This window comes from Manis javanica, chromosome 1, assembly GCF_040802235.1.
Source record: "Manis javanica isolate MJ-LG chromosome 1, MJ_LKY, whole genome shotgun sequence".
NCBI lineage: Eukaryota > Metazoa > Chordata > Mammalia > Pholidota > Manidae > Manis > Manis javanica.
The window spans coordinates 100724725-100745041 of NC_133156.1; the positions used below are offsets into that span (position 1 = coordinate 100724725).

Here is a 20317-nt window from a genome sequence, read left to right on the forward strand (position 1 = left end):
GGAACTGCAGGCCAGCCAACAAAATGCATACCTTTCTCTACTTAGTGACTATATAGGCCAAAGATGATGGTGGATTTTAACAATGAGCTTTCTATGATTTATAGAGATTCACTATTCACTATGTTCAGCTGAAAACAATTCCAAGGCCTTTAAATGCCAGTAGAGTAAAAAGTCTCCTGTGTCATTCTGAAACACTAGGTGCTATTGATCAATCAGGAGATGGTGTTTACCAACTCCCAATATTTTTTTTCAGATTTCTTAAGCTGGGTGATTCAATAAGTGGTTCATGAATCGCCAGAAGCCGTCCTGATTAAATAATAAAGAACTATTTCCCTTAAAATGGACGTGTTTTGCCAGCTTCTGATGTTTTCGACGACAGCTTTGCAGGTAGTGTCTTTCCTATCTGCCTGCGGGACTTATTTATTTATTTACTTATGTAGAAAACAGGTGAACCTGGTATTATGGTTCACACTCATTGATGACAATGGGCTTAATTTACCAGGCAGCCAGAAGGAACTGAGGCCAGTTTTTCATATATTTTCCACCATTTAGCAGTAGTACAGAGTAATTTCATATAGTTTTCAAAATTTCTGTGGCCTCTGTGAATCAACTCATGCTTTATTTCAAGTCTGTTAAATTGTTTGAACTGTCAGAGATTCATAGCAAAATGTTCTACAGTTCCAAATTAAATAGATTGGTCACTTTCACAGAAAAGATAGAAGCTCACAGAAGAGAGGCAATACTATGGTTGAGGGCTAACTGGGAAGAAAGGTGAGCGCAGAGCTTCAAGAGAAGGAGTGTAACATGAACCAGACGGCCACGGCACTCATGGTTCCCCGGCAGCGATTACTTTGAAGGTCAATACCAGTGATCTTTGGACAGAACACAGTTTTACAGATGGGACCCTTTTTGTATGTAGAACTCAGGAAACAGCTTCACTGAACAGGTTTCTCCTCCTTCCATTTATCTGACATGTTCTGGGGACTTCATTCTAACTGTGACTATCTTTGATAAGTCATACTTACATATGGAGAAAAAAGGCATAACTGCACAAACTATTGTCAGTATGGTGTTGGTATATTGGAAACCTCAAATTCAGTTGTATTCAAGTATCCTAGTTATACAGTGGGAGAGAGAGAAAGGTCTGACCTACAGTAACTCATTTTACAATGTAATGTGGTGTTATTTTTGTGAAGACTGATAGATAGGTCAGTTTGTGAGAACATTGCAGCAAGGCATTTAACTTGCCATAGATGAAGCAACCTAATCCAGCTTTTTCTTACTCTAGGTATGTTATACAATTTTTTGGTGAGAAATAGGAGATGGCATTAAATCTTAATTTTTTCTTTTTGTTGTCAAACGACTGTTAGGATAGGTACAGGGTAATATAGGAAGATTTATTTTTTTCATTGACCCACCGTGTTCTTAACTGAAGGTCTGTACTTTATGGCATAATTGTTTAAATGCAATATAAATCTAAAATTACAATTAGGAGTATCTCCTCCTGTGTTCTAGAAACAAAGCCAAGGAAGCATACTTTACATAGGGATCTGTAAATTTTAGTCGAAGACTCAACTCTTGCTCATGTTCCTATTTTCAAGGCTAATTTTTGAACCATGTAAATAAGACTTCTGTAAATTAGAGGTAGAATACATAAAACATGACTTTGCTATCATGCCACAAGGATTTCTGGAAATGTAAATATACTTTGATTTACTTAGAATTTCATAACCAAGGAGAAAGAACGTTCTCAAAGTAATACATGCTTTTCTTTTTTGACTTGTCTTAGAAGCATAAACAAATGTAGATTCTGTGAATTCAATAATTATTTGTGCTTTAGGTTGTGAAATATATGCTGCTAGAGAAATGATCCAAGTTCTATTTTTTATTTATAGTTTTGCTCGAGAAGTATATTCATGCTTAACAATAGTAAATCACATAGCATTTCATAGATGGAAACTACTAACAGAGTTTTTCATTTCATTTATTAATGAGTGAAGTTTACATTTTCTGAGTGGAAAAATTCACATATGACGAAAGTACAAACCATCTGTGCTTAACGGTGGCATTTGATGAGAAAATTCAAGAAGGTATATATGTATCTCTCACTTCTATTATTATTTTGGTAATAGTAGCATAAATAACACCAGGATCAGTGTCGGAATTGTATGGTATATTGAATAGCTAGAACCTTAGATTAATTAAAAATTACAACATCTATTTGCTAAATGGAGTCAATTACAAAATATAAAAAATAACTTGTACTTAATATTTTAAGAAAGGAAACATTTATACCAGAAGACGGGTATAAAAATGTTCATATCAACATAATTTTCAACTTCCAGAAATTAAAAATAATCCAAATGTTTGTTAATAGAAGGATGGCTAAATACTTGTGGCATAATCTTAAATGGAATATTAAAGATAACATAAATGAACAAGCTATAGTTATCAACATGAATGTACTATTTTCACGTTCATTATATTGAGCAAAAGAATAAAGTCACGTGAGAAAACCTATAGTATGACTCCTTTTATATACAAAAAACAGGCAGATGAATAATTGGGAGATGAATAATTACTAAGGAAATTATTATTTTAAAAATCAGAATATTAGTTACTTGTTGGGGAGAAAGAGAGGGATATGATTGGAGTTGAGTACTTGGGAATTTTCTATGAAAAAGAAAAGCACTTCTAGGATTAAGTGTGCATATCTCAGATCCATGTTCTTTATCTTTAATACCTATATCTGTGATAGTTCATAAAGGTAACTGGTGACTCAGAGGCTTAGAAATATCCAGAATTATTACTTTCTAAGAGTTAATTAATAATTAGTTATTGTGATCTGTAGATTTAATTTACTTAAAAGTAGCAGACAAATTTTTGAAACAAAATGCAAAAAGTATTTTTGTCACTTAACCCTCAGTTAAGAATAAAAATATGAAAACAACCCACCCCCAAAATACTTTAATCAAGATTTTACTGTATATGCCAGATATGGTTACTAGGAGGAAAATATATAGTACACTTGCTACCCAAAATGTGGAAACAATTTAAATCAATCTTGCGGATACCATCGCATTTACTTTCCTGGAACCAGTAGCAGTAGGTAAGACAATTAACTTGCAACAATTGGTAATTTGTTCAAACATAGATGAATCCATTTCAAAAAGGCTTTGTTGATGCCATATTCCTAAGGGATATGGCAGTTTTTAAAGACCTATATGTTCAGTTTTTAAAGACCTATGTGATTTTTTCCACATGGTATTTTATTTGTCTGTAAAAATACTAGAAAAGGAGGACAAGATTTGTCTAGATATTTAATTAGTCCACATTAATAAAAAAATCATAGGTACTTCCGAAGAACTGGAAAAAAAAATCCACTTTTGCAATAAACTTTGTCAGAAGAATTTCTCCACTGGTGACCATAATGTACGGCATTCTTTGTTGTTTGAAGGCCCTTGGAATGGTCATCTGACTTGGTATTTTTTAATAAACATGAACCATGATTAGAAGACCATAGGAGCAGGAACTTTAAATAAAGTAATTATTCTTGCTTCCTTCTGGGTTAAGCAAGTTTTCGGTTTGCTATCAGGAAAGAAATTTTTCCTTGGAGTATGGTATCTATTCTTAAAATCTTTTTTGAAGTCTACATAGTTCTTCCTCTAAGTTTTTAAGCTAATTATTTTCTGTATTACTGAAAGTAATCATATATGATAATTTTTAATAGATTTGGAGTTGGTGCCACTTGGTTGAATGTATTTTATACTTTGTTATGCTCTTGGCAAGTATTTTTATCTATAGGATACTGTACTTAAGTACTTAAATTTTTCACATTGATTTATAATAATACTTAACTTGATTTTTAATTTTCATTATATATTTAACTCCTTTCATGAAAACGTTTGTAATTTTGTTGTAGATAGAGATGAAACTGATATTCAGAAGAAAAATTAGAAAATTAAACTACTCATCTATTTGTCATTCAAATAAACATTCCATTTTATCAAAATGGCCTGTCTTTTTTCATTATACTTTTTACATTTGACCTCATTATCATTAACCTTAATATATAATTTTGATTTACTAGTAGAATTACATTTGCCTAAAATTTGTACATCCATTTGGATTGAAGATATTTTACATAATGGAGTAAAAAGAACTTGCTATTTTAAAAATTCACCTAGAAGTAATTTTTCTTACTGAAATACATGTCAATTCCTAAAAATACAATGAACAGAAAACAGAAGTGTTTTGTCATGTAAATGGAAAACTGGGTGAAAAAAAGTTACCTATTAGACACTCAGAACAGTGACAAATCAAATGGCTTTAGTAGTCAATAATAAAATCAAACTATATTAGTACAACATTTAATTTCAATCTATGTATTTTTGTACTTATTAAAGATTAATCAAGAAGGGTGTTAAAGGGTATAAAGAAGATGTATTCTGTCCCTTGGGTCTTTATCTATCATCTTATGAATAGTATGGTTCAACTTTTGAAAGGTATTAATTTGCTGATGTGCAAATATACATTTTTATATAGCAAATTAACATTTATATTTTAAGAGTATGATAAAATTTTAAGTGCATATGAAACTCATTATTATGCGTGGTTCTTTCTTACTTAACTATAAATGAAATTTATACTGTCCTAAATAATAGTTGAGGAACTTCTACTTGTGAAATTATTTGCCTTTGGCAAAGTGGATGGAAAAGATTTGGAAAAAAAAACACAAGTACTGGCACAATTGACAGGAATGTTGGAAAAAATTTTTAAATGTTGGCATAGGAATTCTTTAAAAATTCTAAGTTACATGTGAAATGAAAGTAAAAAAGCATCTGTGCTATTTTATGCACACTGGCTAAATAAAAATGAACATTTGTATTTAGCAAAGTATAAAGCTCTTTAAACTAAGGTATTCTGTCAAACTTTTGGCAATCTTTATGTTATTTGTTCCACTGCATTAAAATATTATGTTTGAGTGCAAGTATACTTTGAAAAGCAGAAGTTATAGAGAGAGGAGAACATTCTCTTTTCCGACTCTGATGACCCTGGATGAAATATGAAATTTTTGACAGACTAAATACTTCTAATATACTCGAGAGGAGAAATTCAGGTCTTAGCCTCATCTGTCACTCAGCCCATTTATTATTGAAATACTTCAAGAACCTTTGGACATGTCTTACCACAGCATCTATTGTTCTGCCTGAGATGGAAGTATATAGATTAGGTCTTTAAGAATTACAACCACAATTTTTTTTTCATTTTCCACATTTTGTTTTCAATTCTACTACCAGATGTGGTTGTATTTTCACTGAAAACAAACAAGCTTAGAGCAATATGAAATTCTGTTTGATTACTTCAGAAATTAGTTTAAAACAGTGTTTTTAGGCCAAGATGACATTTTCAGATTGTTGTCTGAGATGTTTTGATTGTGTCTTGGTGCTGGACAAAACTATGGGAGCTCTGCTTCAGGTTTCAGTAGAGCTATTCTATTTTGCCACGTGATTATTTATTGGTAGAATGTATTGTTTCTCATGCATCAAGTTATTAAAACACAGAGCTAAACTCATGGTTTCATAATTGTGACTGAAATAGTCCATAGTGTACCTAATTTCCTTTGATCCTTTATGTTGAACAGTTCAGGCCGTGGTACTTGCCTTGATAATGAGCCTCCCAAGCGTGACTTTCTTTATCCAGCTGAGGCCCCAGGTCAGGTGTATGACGCTGATGAGCAATGTCGTTTCCAGTATGGAGCAACATCCCGCCAGTGTAAATATGGGGTAAGAAGTCTTAATCCTTCTATTTAGTCACTTATCACTGTTCCTTCAGGACACCAATGTTAAGATGGAATTTTGATGAATGTAGTTTACCTCTGGTAACATCATTAATGCAAATATAGCCCTTGACACTTCTCCTTTTCTGTTATAATTTGTATAATATCTATTCCTAAAGTTTGAGCAATCCTAAATTAAACAAGCTTCAGATGTCTTGTGAGAGATGCAGGTAGAATGTTGTATCTGTGTATTTCTTCATTAAGTCCTGAGTTTATGATGCCAACCTTAGTCTGCCTTTTGAAATGTTATGGTTTTGAAACCTCCCTCTACCACACTTTCTCTGGTACTCTAATAATTGGATTAAGGTCATTTTTACATTGGCCAAGAGCCTTTACTTTAATACATACTTTCTAGTACTGAATCATTTCAAGTTGCTGCATTCTGACACAACAATGAATGGGGACAAGATGACATTAACCCAAATAGAGAAATAAGGAAAATTGCTGTAAAAAAAAAAATGTAGGTATCACTCTTCCTGTCTGCTTAAAAAAACTCTCAGTGTCTAACTCAGAGAATATATTAAAACATTCTTCTTAAGTTTCATAGAGAGAAATTTCAGCATCTAGCATAGGGATATATTCATCACAGGTGCTCAGTATAAGCATGTTAATGAAAGAATAGGATTTTTAAATGACAAATTGTTAAAACATATTCAGGTTTAAAAAATAAGTTTAAAGGCTTGGTTACTATTTTTATGCTAATAGTGCTTTTAAAACCTTTTTAAAAAATAAACAGTAAAAGGAATTAAGTTTTAAGGTAGTTAATAGTAAACAATACAACACTGTACTGTACCAATTATTCCTCTTTGACACAGTACAAAGGAAAGTGATTTTGTAAATATCCCTGTTGGGTGATGAATATATTCTTATTCATGGTAGGCACTGGCAGCACATTTTGTGCACTAGATTTAAAGATTGTGCACAACCATCTGAATATCAAAAGCCTTGAGTGAAACTTTGGTCTTTCTTGCATCTCTGTAAAAAATCTTTATTTCTATTATTATTTCTTTATGGTTGTAGTCACTTTTTTTCTTGGGTTGCTTTTCCCTCAGAAAAAGTTGGTCAAACTTTAATCAGTCTTTGTATATACTCGTAGCGTAGTAGTTTGCAATTCATGATCAAATGAGATACAGATTTTCTGTTAGATTATTCTTAACTGTGGCCATTCATTTCTTTCTTAACAAGTGAAATAGTTAATCTGTATTTTGGTTTTTCTATTGGAACTTGGGTTTTAACTCCACCTATATATTTCTGTATTAGATAATTTATATTATCACTTTTACAGTCTCTAAAATTTTTAAAGTTTTTAATGATGTATTTTTTCCTTCTGAATAAATTAATAAAAATTTTGACCTGATTATCCTATCTGTATATCAGGATATTCATTTCAGACTAGTTGGTTTGATGTGAGATAAATAGTGATAGTGAAATTGTGTCCTTCTAGTTTATGTCCTTACATTCGACTTTTAAGTATTATTTCTTTATGTGTTATTTTTATAAAAACTTTTATAATAGGTATAAAATAGAATTGGAAAACTTGGGGAAAGACATTAGTGTCTTAAAATCCCCATACAACTCCGCATATTTTATTAATTTTTCACTTTGATTTGCATCAAAATGATTTCCTTAGATTCATATACTATATGAAAATGCTTATGGCATTAAAAAATATTATATATTGCTAACAAGGTTTCTGGAGTCATAATAGATTCTTTACAGTCACTCCCATCTCTTAAGTTTATGCCTGAAAAATTAGGTTTAAACAATTGATAGCATCCTAGCACCCATCATATTTTGTCTGGCGAATCTCTAAAGTTTTAAATGATTCTCAATACTACTTTAGAAAACAGTACTGGCTTTGAAGGCAGGCATCCAGTCAGATAAACAACCTGCTTCAGATGGTAGCCTAAGGAAAAACAAACCAGCCCTGATTTAGATGGCTGTCTTGACTGTAGCATCCCGAGATGAACGCTAAACACACACTCTGGCGGCTTAGAAGAGCACCATACCTTGGTTGCAGTGAGGGGATATTTCTCATGTTGAAGCATCACGAAATAATCCCTCTTTCAACTAGCAGGTCTTTACTGCACAACAACATTTTTTACTATTATCCTTGAAATCATCCATTTATGTTTTCCAGGTATTCCTAAATTCCAGTGGAAGTGAGATTGTAATGGCTATAAATACAAATAACAAAACAGTACAGTGCAACATACAGAGTAATATAATGTAATAATTTATAAATGATATATAATTTCTGGTGTTTACATTGTTCCTTTTTTCTGAGATACTTCAGACTGCTTAGATAAAGATTGCAATTATCTAATAATATTTTAAAGATTAGGAAACTAAAAATTCAGAATGTGATTTACCCACCCCAGGGTTAAAAAAAAAATTGAAACAGTCTAAATCTGTCACTCCCTGTTCTACTAGATATAGTAAATATATTAATAAAATAAAAGTAGCAGATATATTTTATTTCAGGAGCTGCTTTTTATCAATTTTCATCAGATGATTTTAGATTCTTTTAGTTCTTCTCAAAACTCTCCATCTCGTCCCAGTCTTTTTTGGGAGAGAGGTGATCAGGAGAACTTCCCTAAACTTATTTTCAGGCTTATAAATTCTCAAGTGTCTGAAAATCTGAGTCTTGGATGTAAGTTTTATTTTCTTTCACCTTACATAAAAAGTTAGGACCTCTTCAAGGTAAGACAGCAGTATAGACAAGCAGTATACAAAACAAGATCCTACTAGATCATCTAAAAAATTTTGCTAGCTCTATTAGCAGGTTTCTAGGGGGCTTTTGATATATCCTGGATGAAAATGCATTGCACATAAAGTAGTATCAGTTTGTCCAAAATATATTTCTGTGCCTATTTAGAGGCAGATTGCTTCCTGTAAAGCTCTGTAGAATCTATTATCTCACTCCTCTTCCACTTCCAATAGTTTCCCCTTTCTCAGTAGAAGAGAACTGCTAAAGCTGTATTAACAAAAAGCATTTTACAGTAATAATAATAATAAATTTAAACTTCGGATGCAAGTCACTAATGTGCCTGTGGGTAATCTTTTGACTGCTTTCTAAAAGCACAGATTAATTCAGGGCTTAGTCTCAGACATAGCTACATATTTCCTCATTTCGTCACTTTGAACAATATCCCAAACATCATTTTCAAATATACTTAATGGTTCACTATAGCTTAACAATATTCAGTATATAATTTACTGGTAACTGTCAAGAGATGATTACCCAATGGCATTTTTTAACACAAATAGAAAAAATAATCCTGAATTCACAAAGACCCTGAATAGCTGAAGCAATCCAAAGTTGGTGGCATCACACTTCCTGATTTCAAAATATATTCCAAAGCTATAGTAATCAAAATAGTATGGCAGTCGCCTAAAAATAGATTACAGACCAATGAAACAAAACAGAAAGCTCAGGAATAAACCCATGCATAAATGATCAACTGATCTTCCACCAGGATGCCAAGAATGTACAATAGGGGAAGGATAGTCTTTTCATCAAATAGTGTAGGAAAAATTGGGTGTCCACATGCAAAAGAATGAAACTGGACTCTTATCTTATACCATACACAAAAACAAACTAAAAGTGTACTAAAGATTTAAATGTAAGGCCCAAAACTATAAAACTCCTAGAAGAAAACAGAGGGAAAAAGATGCTTGATTTTGGTCTTGGCAATGATTTCTTGGATATGACATGGAAATCACAGGTAACAAAAGACAGGTGGAACTACCTCAAACTAAAGAGCTTATGCACAGCAAAGGGAACAGCCAACAAAATGAAAAGGCAATTTACAGAATGGGAGAAAATATTTGCTGTATTTTACAAAAAATAAAAATATTATAAAATATATCTGATAAAGTTTAATGTCCAAAATATATGAGCAACTCCTACAATTCAGTAGCAAAAAAACAACCCCAATTAAAAAATAAGCAAAGGAACTGAATAGACATTTCTCAAAAGAAGACATACAAATGGCCAACAGGTATATGAAAAGGTTCTCAACATTACTAATGATCAGGAAAATGCAAACCAAACCACAATGAGATATCACCTTATACCTGTTAGGATAGTTATTATAAAAAAAAAACAAAGTAAGTGTTGATAAGGATGTGGAGAAAAGTGAACCCTCATACCCTGTTGGTGAGAACTGGTGCAGCCACTATGGAAAACAGTCTAGAGGTTTCTCAAAATTAAAAATAGAACTACTATATGATCAGTAACCCCTAGTTGTATATCCACTTCTGGGTGTATATCCAAAGAAATTAATATCAGGACCTCAAAGAGATAGGTGTACTCTCATATTGATTGCAACATAATTCACAATAGCTAAGATATGGAAGCACCCTAAACATCCATTGACAGACAAATGGATAAAGAAAATGTAGCACTTATATACAATGGCATATTATTCAGTCTCAAAAGGAAGGAAATCCTGCCATTTGTGACAACATGGGTGAACCTCAAAGACATTGATGCTAAGTGAAATAAGGCAGGTAAGGAAGGACAAATACTGCATGAGGAATCTACTTACATGAGTAGTCTAAAATAGTCAAACTCACAGAATGAGAGAGTAGAATGGTGGTTGCCAGTGACTGGGGGAAATGGAGAAATGGGGAGGCATCAGTCAAAGAGTACACAGTTCAGTTTTGCAGGATGAATAAATTCCAGAAATCTGTATAGCACAGTGCCTGTAGTAAGCAATACTGAACCATATACTTAAAATTTCCAGCAAGGTATATCTTAGTTAAGCATTATCATCCCCCCCCCCACACAATAATAATCAATAAGGATAATAGGAAGAATCTTTGAAGGTGATGAGTATGTTTATGGCATAATTCATGGTGATGTATACATATCTCCAAATTCACCAAATTGTATATGTTAACTATATAGTTTTTGTATGTCAATCATACCTCAATAAAGTTGGTTTTAGAAAAGGAGATAAAGAGATGATTGCTCATCTACAGGTAGATTCAAGGCCAGGACAAACCAGAGAAATTTTATAGATATCATAGCTTTGTTTAATTTATGGAAAATTATTATCTATGAAGTTTGTTCACACAGAATTAAGAGTTGTCACATAAATGCATAGTACTATTTTGTACATTGTTATTACTTACTTTAATGTAGAACTGAATGTTCTATCAATGGACCATGTATTCTGAACCATAAATGAGAACACATGATCTAATACATGATTTCACAATGGAACAGAATATTTTAAATCAAAAGTCTGCTCACCATTAACTACTACCTATGACCTCAAATTGACCATTGACAGATTCTACTCAGACACTTTTTCCAGTGAATAACAGTCAAATTGTTCCTGTAAATTTCAGGTAGCAAAAGGTATGGCAAGCATGCAAAGCATTTTTCCTTTACCTGACACATAGCAGATGTTTAATAAATGCTTCCCTTTCCCTTATGAATATCTGTTGTCCATGATACCATTCCTGTAGAGCTGATATGTTTGTAGTGCTTTAGAAGAATCTGAGCCATTTGTATTCTGGTGAGCATATTAAGATATTCCAAAGGTCACATTTTGACTCATTTTCATCCTTCAGTCTCACCTCAAATGTGGTTTCTTTTCAGATAGACCATCTGTCTGATCAATCTGTATGCAAAGGTTTCTTCCTCTCTTTTACATTATGCTTTTTGTTTCCTCATAGTACTTATTAGAATTCATAACATTCTGCTTATTTGATTACTTGTCAACTGTTTAAATGTGATCTTCTAGGCAAAGCTTCCCCAAACAACTATTGAAATTCTCACATGCACATACTCATGCATACACATGTGTGTGCACACACACAAACACGCTCATTGTCATTTTCCTTCACTTTATTTTTCTCATTAACATTTACTACTTTCTAACATGCTATATATTTTACTTATTCACCTCGTTAATTGTCTAATTTCCCCAGTAGAATAAATTCTCCTTGGGGGCAGAGATTTTGCCTGTTTCATTCACTGCTCTGTCCCCAACACTTACAACAGTGTGTGGCTCATGGTAGGTGAGCAATAAATATTTGCTGAAAGCATGAATTGATAATTATAATAGAATGTAAGTTCCATAAGAGCAGGAATTCCACCTGACTTGTTCATGACCATATAGTGAGTAGCACAATGCTTCATAATAGGAGCTCAGAAAATATTTGTTGAATAAATAAGCAAGAAGAATTGTCTGGTGAAGAGATAGAGGGGAGAGGACCTTTGTGAAGACCTGTGGCTTATGTATTTGAAGAGCTAAGAAGCCAGTGTGGCTGAAGCTCTCAAAACAAGCACTACATAAATGAGACAAGAAAAGCGGGTGGAAGCCAAATCTGAGTGCACCTTAATAAGCCATGTTAAGGATTCTAGATTTTTATCTTAAGACCTATGGGAAACTACTGAAAGTGTGTTAATGAGTGAGACCAAGAGATCTATTGATTTTCAGAAAACATGGAATTTCTAGGACTCATTGTATCTTAGGAAACAAATGTAATTCTGTAATCTGGAAAAATCATATTGGGAAACTGAAGACTTTGGTAAAGTGATCTATAGCCTCCTCCTTCCCCTTGGCTTTTCCCCTTCAAACACACCCTACATAGAGAACTAAAAACAGTAGCTCTACCCCGATGATAGTTGAAATGCCCTTGTTTTTCTAGGTAAAATGTAAATGTATTCTTTTTATGCTGGAGGGTACTGCACCATAACTCTGAGATGAAATGAATGGAGGTGTTTATGTATAAAAGTGTGTGGGTTCCATTATTTTGACTTTAAGATTGCAAAATGTTGTGGTGGAAACAGAACATATGAAAAGAAAATGTGACACAACTTTGGAAACTTTAAGACTTCTCATCAACTTTGAATGTGTCCAGGAGACATGTATTTGTGGGAAGGGCTGTATTCTTTGTAGATCATCAAACTTTTTAATGTATTTTTTAATACATACCTCATTTAAGTGATTAATGATAGAATAATCTATATATGATTAATATTAGTTCCATACTTTAAGCAATGAGAGAATTTGATAATATAATATTAGAAATGGAAGATCAAAGGGAATATATGTTTTTATATAAAATTGAGTTTATTAATTTATAGCAAGAAATATAGTTTCAGTTTATACTTCAGTCAACTCTGTTAGAATCTGCAGATTTTCTCACCTAAGAAAGTCTATCTAGTAGGCCAGTTTATTATCAAAAGGTTATTTACTAAGGATAGAATTAAAATATAGGGCAGTATAAATTATTAACACGTTAATTAATAAGTATTAGCATGCCATGAAGCTATATCTCTCTGAAGTATAGTTCTTTGAAGTCAGGGCAACCTGCTAAAGAGAAGATAGTTGAGTTCTCCTATCAGGGTATCTTCCTCCTGGAAAGTACTTAAGATAGACTGACATATTTTGTCTCTCAGACTCTATTTCTTAATGTTTTCATGCTTACTCCCATTTGTTTATTATTTTATTATTACCAATTAGCTAATATTCAAGTCATTATTCTTTTCTCACTGAGAATCATCCTAATAAAGAGACTTTATTAGTCTTTTTAGGTTATTGTTGGCTACCTACACAATTTTTTTAAGATAGATAACTTAAGAGAAGATAATGGTGAAATACTTAGAAGTACATATAAAGGAAGTTTAAAGAAATTGGGTTTGAGTAGCCCGTAAAACAGAAATCTAAATGTTGGCCTTCAAACTATCTTCAGGCTTTGGAACATCTATTATAGTTTGATGGCTGGTAACAGATTGTTCTCTTTCCCTTCCAAGAGCATTAAAAAACACAGTGGTTTTAATTTTACAGCTGGAAGGTTGTAGATTAGGTAGTAGAAAGAATTTCTAGTTATTAAATACTGGAATGTTGCACTGAGAGATTATAGAATCACTTTCCTTGAAGATGTTAAGGTGGTGTAAATGTTCGATAGTGTGGTTTGATATGGGCTTATGACATAAAAGGCATGGAATTATTTTGCATCTCAGTATTCTTTTAGAGGTCAAACATATATATTTAATAGTCATATACTTGACAAGTACCTAATTTTGTTTGTATTTTTCCTTAAATTTCAAGCCAAAATCATAGGTCCATAATCACATTTATCTTTAAAGATCAAGAGTTTTTACTATGGCTTTGCTTCCTAGAGGTGTTGTTTTAAACCATTTAATCATTTTTTAACCTCTTCCAATTAATGACTAGTTATTTAATCCGAATTTCTGGATTAGTTTTTGGTATATACATATGCATGTACATATAGGTGTGCATATATGTTATTTTTATATATATATATATAGATCACAAATATATATATAATTTTTTTGCCTTTCTGGGATCTCTTGCACTTAAATTACCCACATAACAGGATTAACCTATTTAAAGCTGAAATAAAGGTACATTATTCTCTCCCTTCAGATGGCTACTAAACACCTGGAGCCAGGCCATGGGGTCACCATATGTTGGTTTTCAATTTTCCTTTGTGTGATACGATGATAAGTAACCTTTCTAATCACTGATGCTCCTTCCTGACCTCTTCAGGGCTCTGCTCTCCCGCTTGGCCATCAGGATCCTTTATTGCAAACAGCTGTTGAGAGATGTTACTGATAGGGTAATGAGGACAAAGAAAATGTTTCATATCCAGAACCAAACACCCAAGGTGGCATAGGGCTTAGGGTTTCTCAAGGGCAGAAAATTTATGTTTATTTCTTTTATGATCTTTATGGTTGTTAAAAAAAAGTTTAAGAAACAAAAACTATCTATCAATAAAGATACAATTTTCTCTTCATATACTGTTTAGCTTCCTTAATGATATAATAATTATAAAATGGTTTTGCACTTTTATGATATATCTTTCTCTCCTGTATAAACTGCTAATTTGAATTTTTTCAAGTAAATCAAAGGGCTCTTCTTCCCATTTTTTAGTACATTTAATAGCTATTGTTATTTGAAAGGATGAAACTGTTAGAAAAGATGCCAGGTTCTTTTATTTTATTAAAAGGATCTTTATAAAATAATCATTCTATTTTCTCAAAGGAGCCCTAGTTCATTTCTTTACAAAATTATTTTCTGAACATCAGATATATTATTTTACATTAGCTAATTACTTTAAAACTGCATTCTCTATATGTATTTTTATTCTGATTTACATTTACTAATATTTTCTATTGTTTATGTCTGTAGTGCCATTCATCTGAAAAGTCAAATAGACTAGAAATCCAAGACTTGATATTAAAATAAATAAGAACATTTTAAATGTCTCTTGAAAGACATGGAACACTTTTGAAGAATATGTTAATGCTATCTTCTAAAAATCCAAGTCAAATAGTGATCTTACATTCAAGAGTTCCAATAATAGTAATAATATGTAAATTGAAGCCTAAACTCATATATTGAGTGACTATGTTATGAATTAGTGCATAATGGTCTTAATTTGGAGATATCTTCCTTTAAAATACAGGGAAAGTGTAGCAGGCTATTATGAACATTTAGTCAGATTTTATATTATATCAGAATACAGATAAACCTTTATTAATCAGCCTTAATGGGCCAGGGACTTTATTCTATTCTGATATATTTAAGAGAAATGGGAAAGTAGCTCAGTTGTGTGGAGATATTTTGGACATTTATATCAGGCAAAACTGATTCAAATCTAGATTTAGTTGGATTGAAGCAAATTGCTAAACCACTTTCTAAGAAGATTGTCTTGATAATTAAATGAGATACAAATATGAATATGCCCAGCACAGTAGTTGACAGTATACCCTGAGGGAGTGATACTTCCTTTCTTTTTTCCTGCCTATAATGTTGTTCCTAACAAGTCATGAAGTATATGCTGGAGTATCTCCAGAAGTGGAAATTGAAGTACAGTTGATATACAATATTGACTTCAAGTGTACAACATAGTGATCTGACAATTATCTGCATTATTAAATGCCCACCCCAATAAGTGTAGTTACTATCTGTCAGTATAGGAAGATATTACAATATTAATGATGATATTCTTTATGCTCTTTTCATCCCCATGACTAATTTATATTATAATTGAGATTTTGTGCCTCTTTGGGAGACTCAGTTTTATCACTGTTCAGCTCTGACTTTTGGAAGATACTTTTGACCCTGAACTGAAGTCTGTTTCCCTTAGCTTTTACCTATTGGTTGAACTGGTGTCTTGTCTACATTGGCATGCATATCCTTTATATAGTTGGCTTTTTAAATTCTAGGCAAAGAGCTCATTTTCAAAAACATGACAAATGGCAAACAAAATTCATCATCTGTGTACAAAAACAAAATGCTAGATAAACAAAACTAGCAAAACGTAATTACATACTGTTTATTGAAGGTAACATTTCTGTGATGAGAAGAGACACAGGTAAAATTGACAAATTGTGGAATGATGCAGGCATAGTGCATAAGTCTTGTTTGTTCATATATGGTTGTTTCTTAGTACATTAATGATATAATGCTTTCAGGGAAGTTTTCTCACACAAAAAAATCTATAGCATTATATAGACTCCTCGAAAAAACTGAAAGTCCTGTGGAAGGGTCTTTCTTCATTGGACACAGTGGATAGCTTAGTAGCTTCATTCCCAAAACACTAAGCTACCTATTGAAGTCATGAGGACAGATGAAGGATCTGTGACGATACATCCTTTTGTGATATTTTAAAAATGTTGAATGATGAACAAGCTATCCCCTAAATCCAATTCTTAATTTTTATGAAAGTGGTCTCTGTTGGAGGTAGATACCCTGCAACATCTACATCTGTAAGAAGGGATCATCACAAGCCATAGAGTTTAAGGCTGCAAAGGGTCACCTGATAGGAACACTGGGAACAAATAACTGACAACAGAGATTTAACTGCACAAATGTTTTAATAAGTTTAAAGATTTGAGTGGTCTGCTCTAAGTCTGATTTTTCCATAAACCTTGTTTTTTTCGTAAGTGATTTTGTATAATACAAGACTTTTCACAGAATGCCTTTGTCACCGTGCAACAGAAAGCTTGTATATATAAGAACCAAAACAGAAGGTTAGGGTATGCCAGGAATGAAGAGGAGTGTCAGTTCAAGTGGCAAGCTGGGGAGCTGATGTTGCTCCTGTTGGAGACATGACCTTGGACATGAACTAAGAAACCAGAACTGAGGCCCTTTCACAAAGTCGAAGCTTTAGAAGGGCCATCTCTACTGTGAGGAGAGAACTAAATGGAAGTGACAAGTAAGCTTGTCTGCCCTTTGGTCTGGATGGGGAAAAATTACTCCCATAAGAAACTGAAGCTCTTAGCTTTTACTTCACATGAGAGCTGAATACGACTTTATACAGTCTACATATATGATACTGACCAAATAAATCAACATGAAAACTGGTTCAGTGAAACTGTGAAGTGTATGATAGAAACAAAGGCATGAGGCTACACTTCTACAATTCAGGAGGCTCAGGACACTCATAGAAAAAACAATATTCATTGAAGATAAGCTTAAATGTAAAATAAAAAACAACAGAAATAAACAATCCACCATAAAGTGAATAAGCAGAAAGATTAGCACTCCAAGAGAAAAAGATATGGAAAATATGAAAAGAAAGTAAGAGATATAGTAGTTAGAATGAGAAGATCCAATATAAGTTGAATAAGAATTCCAGAAGAAAGAATGGGGAAGTTCCAATTTTATCTGTCTCTTCTCATCACAGAAATACATGTTGTCACTAATTAAATCAAATTAAATTATGTTTTGTTAGTTGTATTTACCTAGTTAGTTTTATTTTTCATAACACTGATACAATGCTTAGTGAAATATTAAAAGAGATACTAATTAATAATTTTTCAGAGTCAGAAAAAGATACGAATGCAAAGCATGAATCCAAGTAGATAAATAAAAAGAGTAGATAAAGTTGTGAGACTTCACTAAAGCAAAGGCAGAAAAACTATTGAAAGCAACTAATAAGTAAGACTTTATCACAAAGAAACAGCAATTAGAGTGACAAGTGACTTTTCATCAGCTCTATGGAGTCCATATGATGGTGAACTTAGTATCTTCAAATGCTGAGGTGAGATAAATGTTAGCCTAGACTTCTATATGCAACTAAAATATCATTTAAAAAATGAGGTCAAAATAAATATATTTTCAGATAAATAAGAGCAAGAGACCCATGCAAAATTATGAAAGGATGTATATCAAGAAGAAATAGGTTGGAAACAGCAGATAGCGGTGGGATATAAGAAGCAATTGGTTATTAAAGGCATCGGTAAACACATAGATACATCTAGATAAACACTGATTATTAAGATTTTGGCAATGAGTTGTTCACAAACTTTAAAATTTTTATAGACAAGGAAAATTTCTCTCCAAAAATTAGTGGACCAATATAGGGATGCCAACTTTTAATTTTGCTAAGTTGGAACATTCTGTAAAGATGGCCATTAGTACACACACACCCTGCCCTCATTATTCTTACAGTATATTGTAACACCTAAAAAAGTAAAAGGAATAAAACAGTAAATAAGGACAGCCTCATTAAAATTAAAAATTTTGTTTCATGAAGAAACTTAACCACATTGACATAATTCTTCTAATTTTGTCACAGAATATCAAAAACTTTGTCATAGAGCAGTACCAATCCATGGTATTTAGACTACATGCCTAACTATACCCTACCTTCTCCCTGGTTCTGATAAATTCTAAGTGATAGTGTTATTGTTCATAACACTAACATAATGCCTGGTAAATAGTAAAGGCTCAACAAATATTCTTGAATAAATGGGAAATAATACTATTAGTTTTGTTTTACCAGGCAATCTTCCTAATTGGTTAGAAGTTGGTCCCATGAAATTAGAGACTCCACGTCCATTTATCAGTGTTATGTAACAGAAATTTTCCTTCATGGAGACTGTTGATAACTTCCCTGTCTTTCCTTAAACTCAAACCCAAAGACCCAAATCTCTCTTATAGAGTCTTTCCAAAATTGTAGGGTTAGAGAAGGGAATTAATTGCCTTAACACACAAGCAATAGTTTGTTAGTTCATAGAGGTCATGAGACTAATCTTGATCTTAACATTGTATGAAAATTCATGAGTATGTGAAAGAGAATTGTGCTCTTCTAGAGCTAAGCTGGCAGGTAGTCAAAAAAAAAAAAACCGTCAACCCCTGTAACTATATTCCACCCCTATTTTCTTTCAGGGAATTAACCCAACTACTATAATAGTTGTTACACAAATTCCCCATGAGGCAAAAAAATTTCATAATGCATTTAACTTTATGAGAAGTTGGGACCTATCTTAGGGTGCTAACAGCAACTGATAATACATGTACAATTGAAACTGATACACCTATGCAAATACATTGATCATCCATGTTCTAGCATCCAGCAGTTTAAAGAAAGAAGGGTATTTCTGAAAGTGTGAAATGGTTCTCAAGTGTTTTCAGAAAGTGTACCTCTTGCTTTCTTGGTATGAAGTGAAATGTCTTGGTTTTTATCTTTCAAGAGGGTATTTTTTATCTTTGGACATCTAAATTGGGATATCAAATCTTTATCATCCAAGTTTATATTTTAGATAAGGGATATATTTGAAAACTCTTCAGAGCCTTCTCCAAGACTAGTATAACATCTTGAGAATATTACCTATATATAGATTTCCAGTTCCATACTTAAAATAGAAATCTGTGAGAAGTTATTGCTCTATAAAACTGGAGTCCCCAGGAACCAACCAAGGTAATAAAATCCTATTAAAAGTGGGAATCTACCTTTCAAAATGTGTCATTCTAAAAGATAAGAGGGCCCTATCAGAGGACTGTATTGTGAATCTTGAGATTAAGGTTTTGGAAGAAGTATCTTGAGTGCTTGCCATTTTAGATAGAGATTTTCAAGGCACTTTTGGAAAATAGAGTTTTTGTAACTTGACTAAATAGATGATATGAATATTGTGTTTTTCAATGATAGAATTTTAATTTCACAGTTCTGTCTAAAGTAAATTGTAGGCTTCTTTTACTTCTGTCTGAAGTAAGATTTAGGCCTAATAAAGATCAATAAAGATCAAGAGTCCGGTCCAGGATTATGGATATACTTTTTGTGATCTCCTAATATATTTTTCTAGCAGTGCTTCTCTGTTTTTGTGTAGACATTTTCTTTGAACATGGGTATTTTTGCGACATGGAACAATATTTTAAAACCCTAAAATATTAGTCCTACTGCTTTTTAAAAATATTAAATTAAAAAAATACATCTAGGAACATACACTAAGAAATCATCTCCTATAGAAGAGGGAAAATAAATCAGTACAAATAAATTTCTATTTTTAAAATTGAAGTATCATTGATATACAATCTTATATTGGTTTCAAGTATACAACACAGTGGTTCAACAGTTACCATATTATTAAATCCTCAGCCCCACTAGTGTGCTTACTGTCTGTCAACATGGGAAGACATTACAGAATCACTGTCTGTATTCTCCATGCTGTACTACCGACTCCATGTCCAACTTATGACT

General features: G+C 32.6%; 1 protein-coding gene across 2 annotated transcripts in view; it reads left to right on the forward strand.

Moving 5' to 3' along the window:
• The window catches only part of ADAMTS6 (ADAM metallopeptidase with thrombospondin type 1 motif 6), a 324257-nt gene that overhangs the window by 182007 nt on the left and 121933 nt on the right, over positions 1-20317 (forward strand). For both annotated transcript variants that reach the window (XM_073235705.1, XM_073235710.1), the window contains exon 11: positions 5645-5786. In XM_073235705.1, the coding sequence (XP_073091806.1) occupies positions 5645-5786 (142 nt within the window). The remainder of the gene's footprint in view (positions 1-5644; positions 5787-20317) is intronic.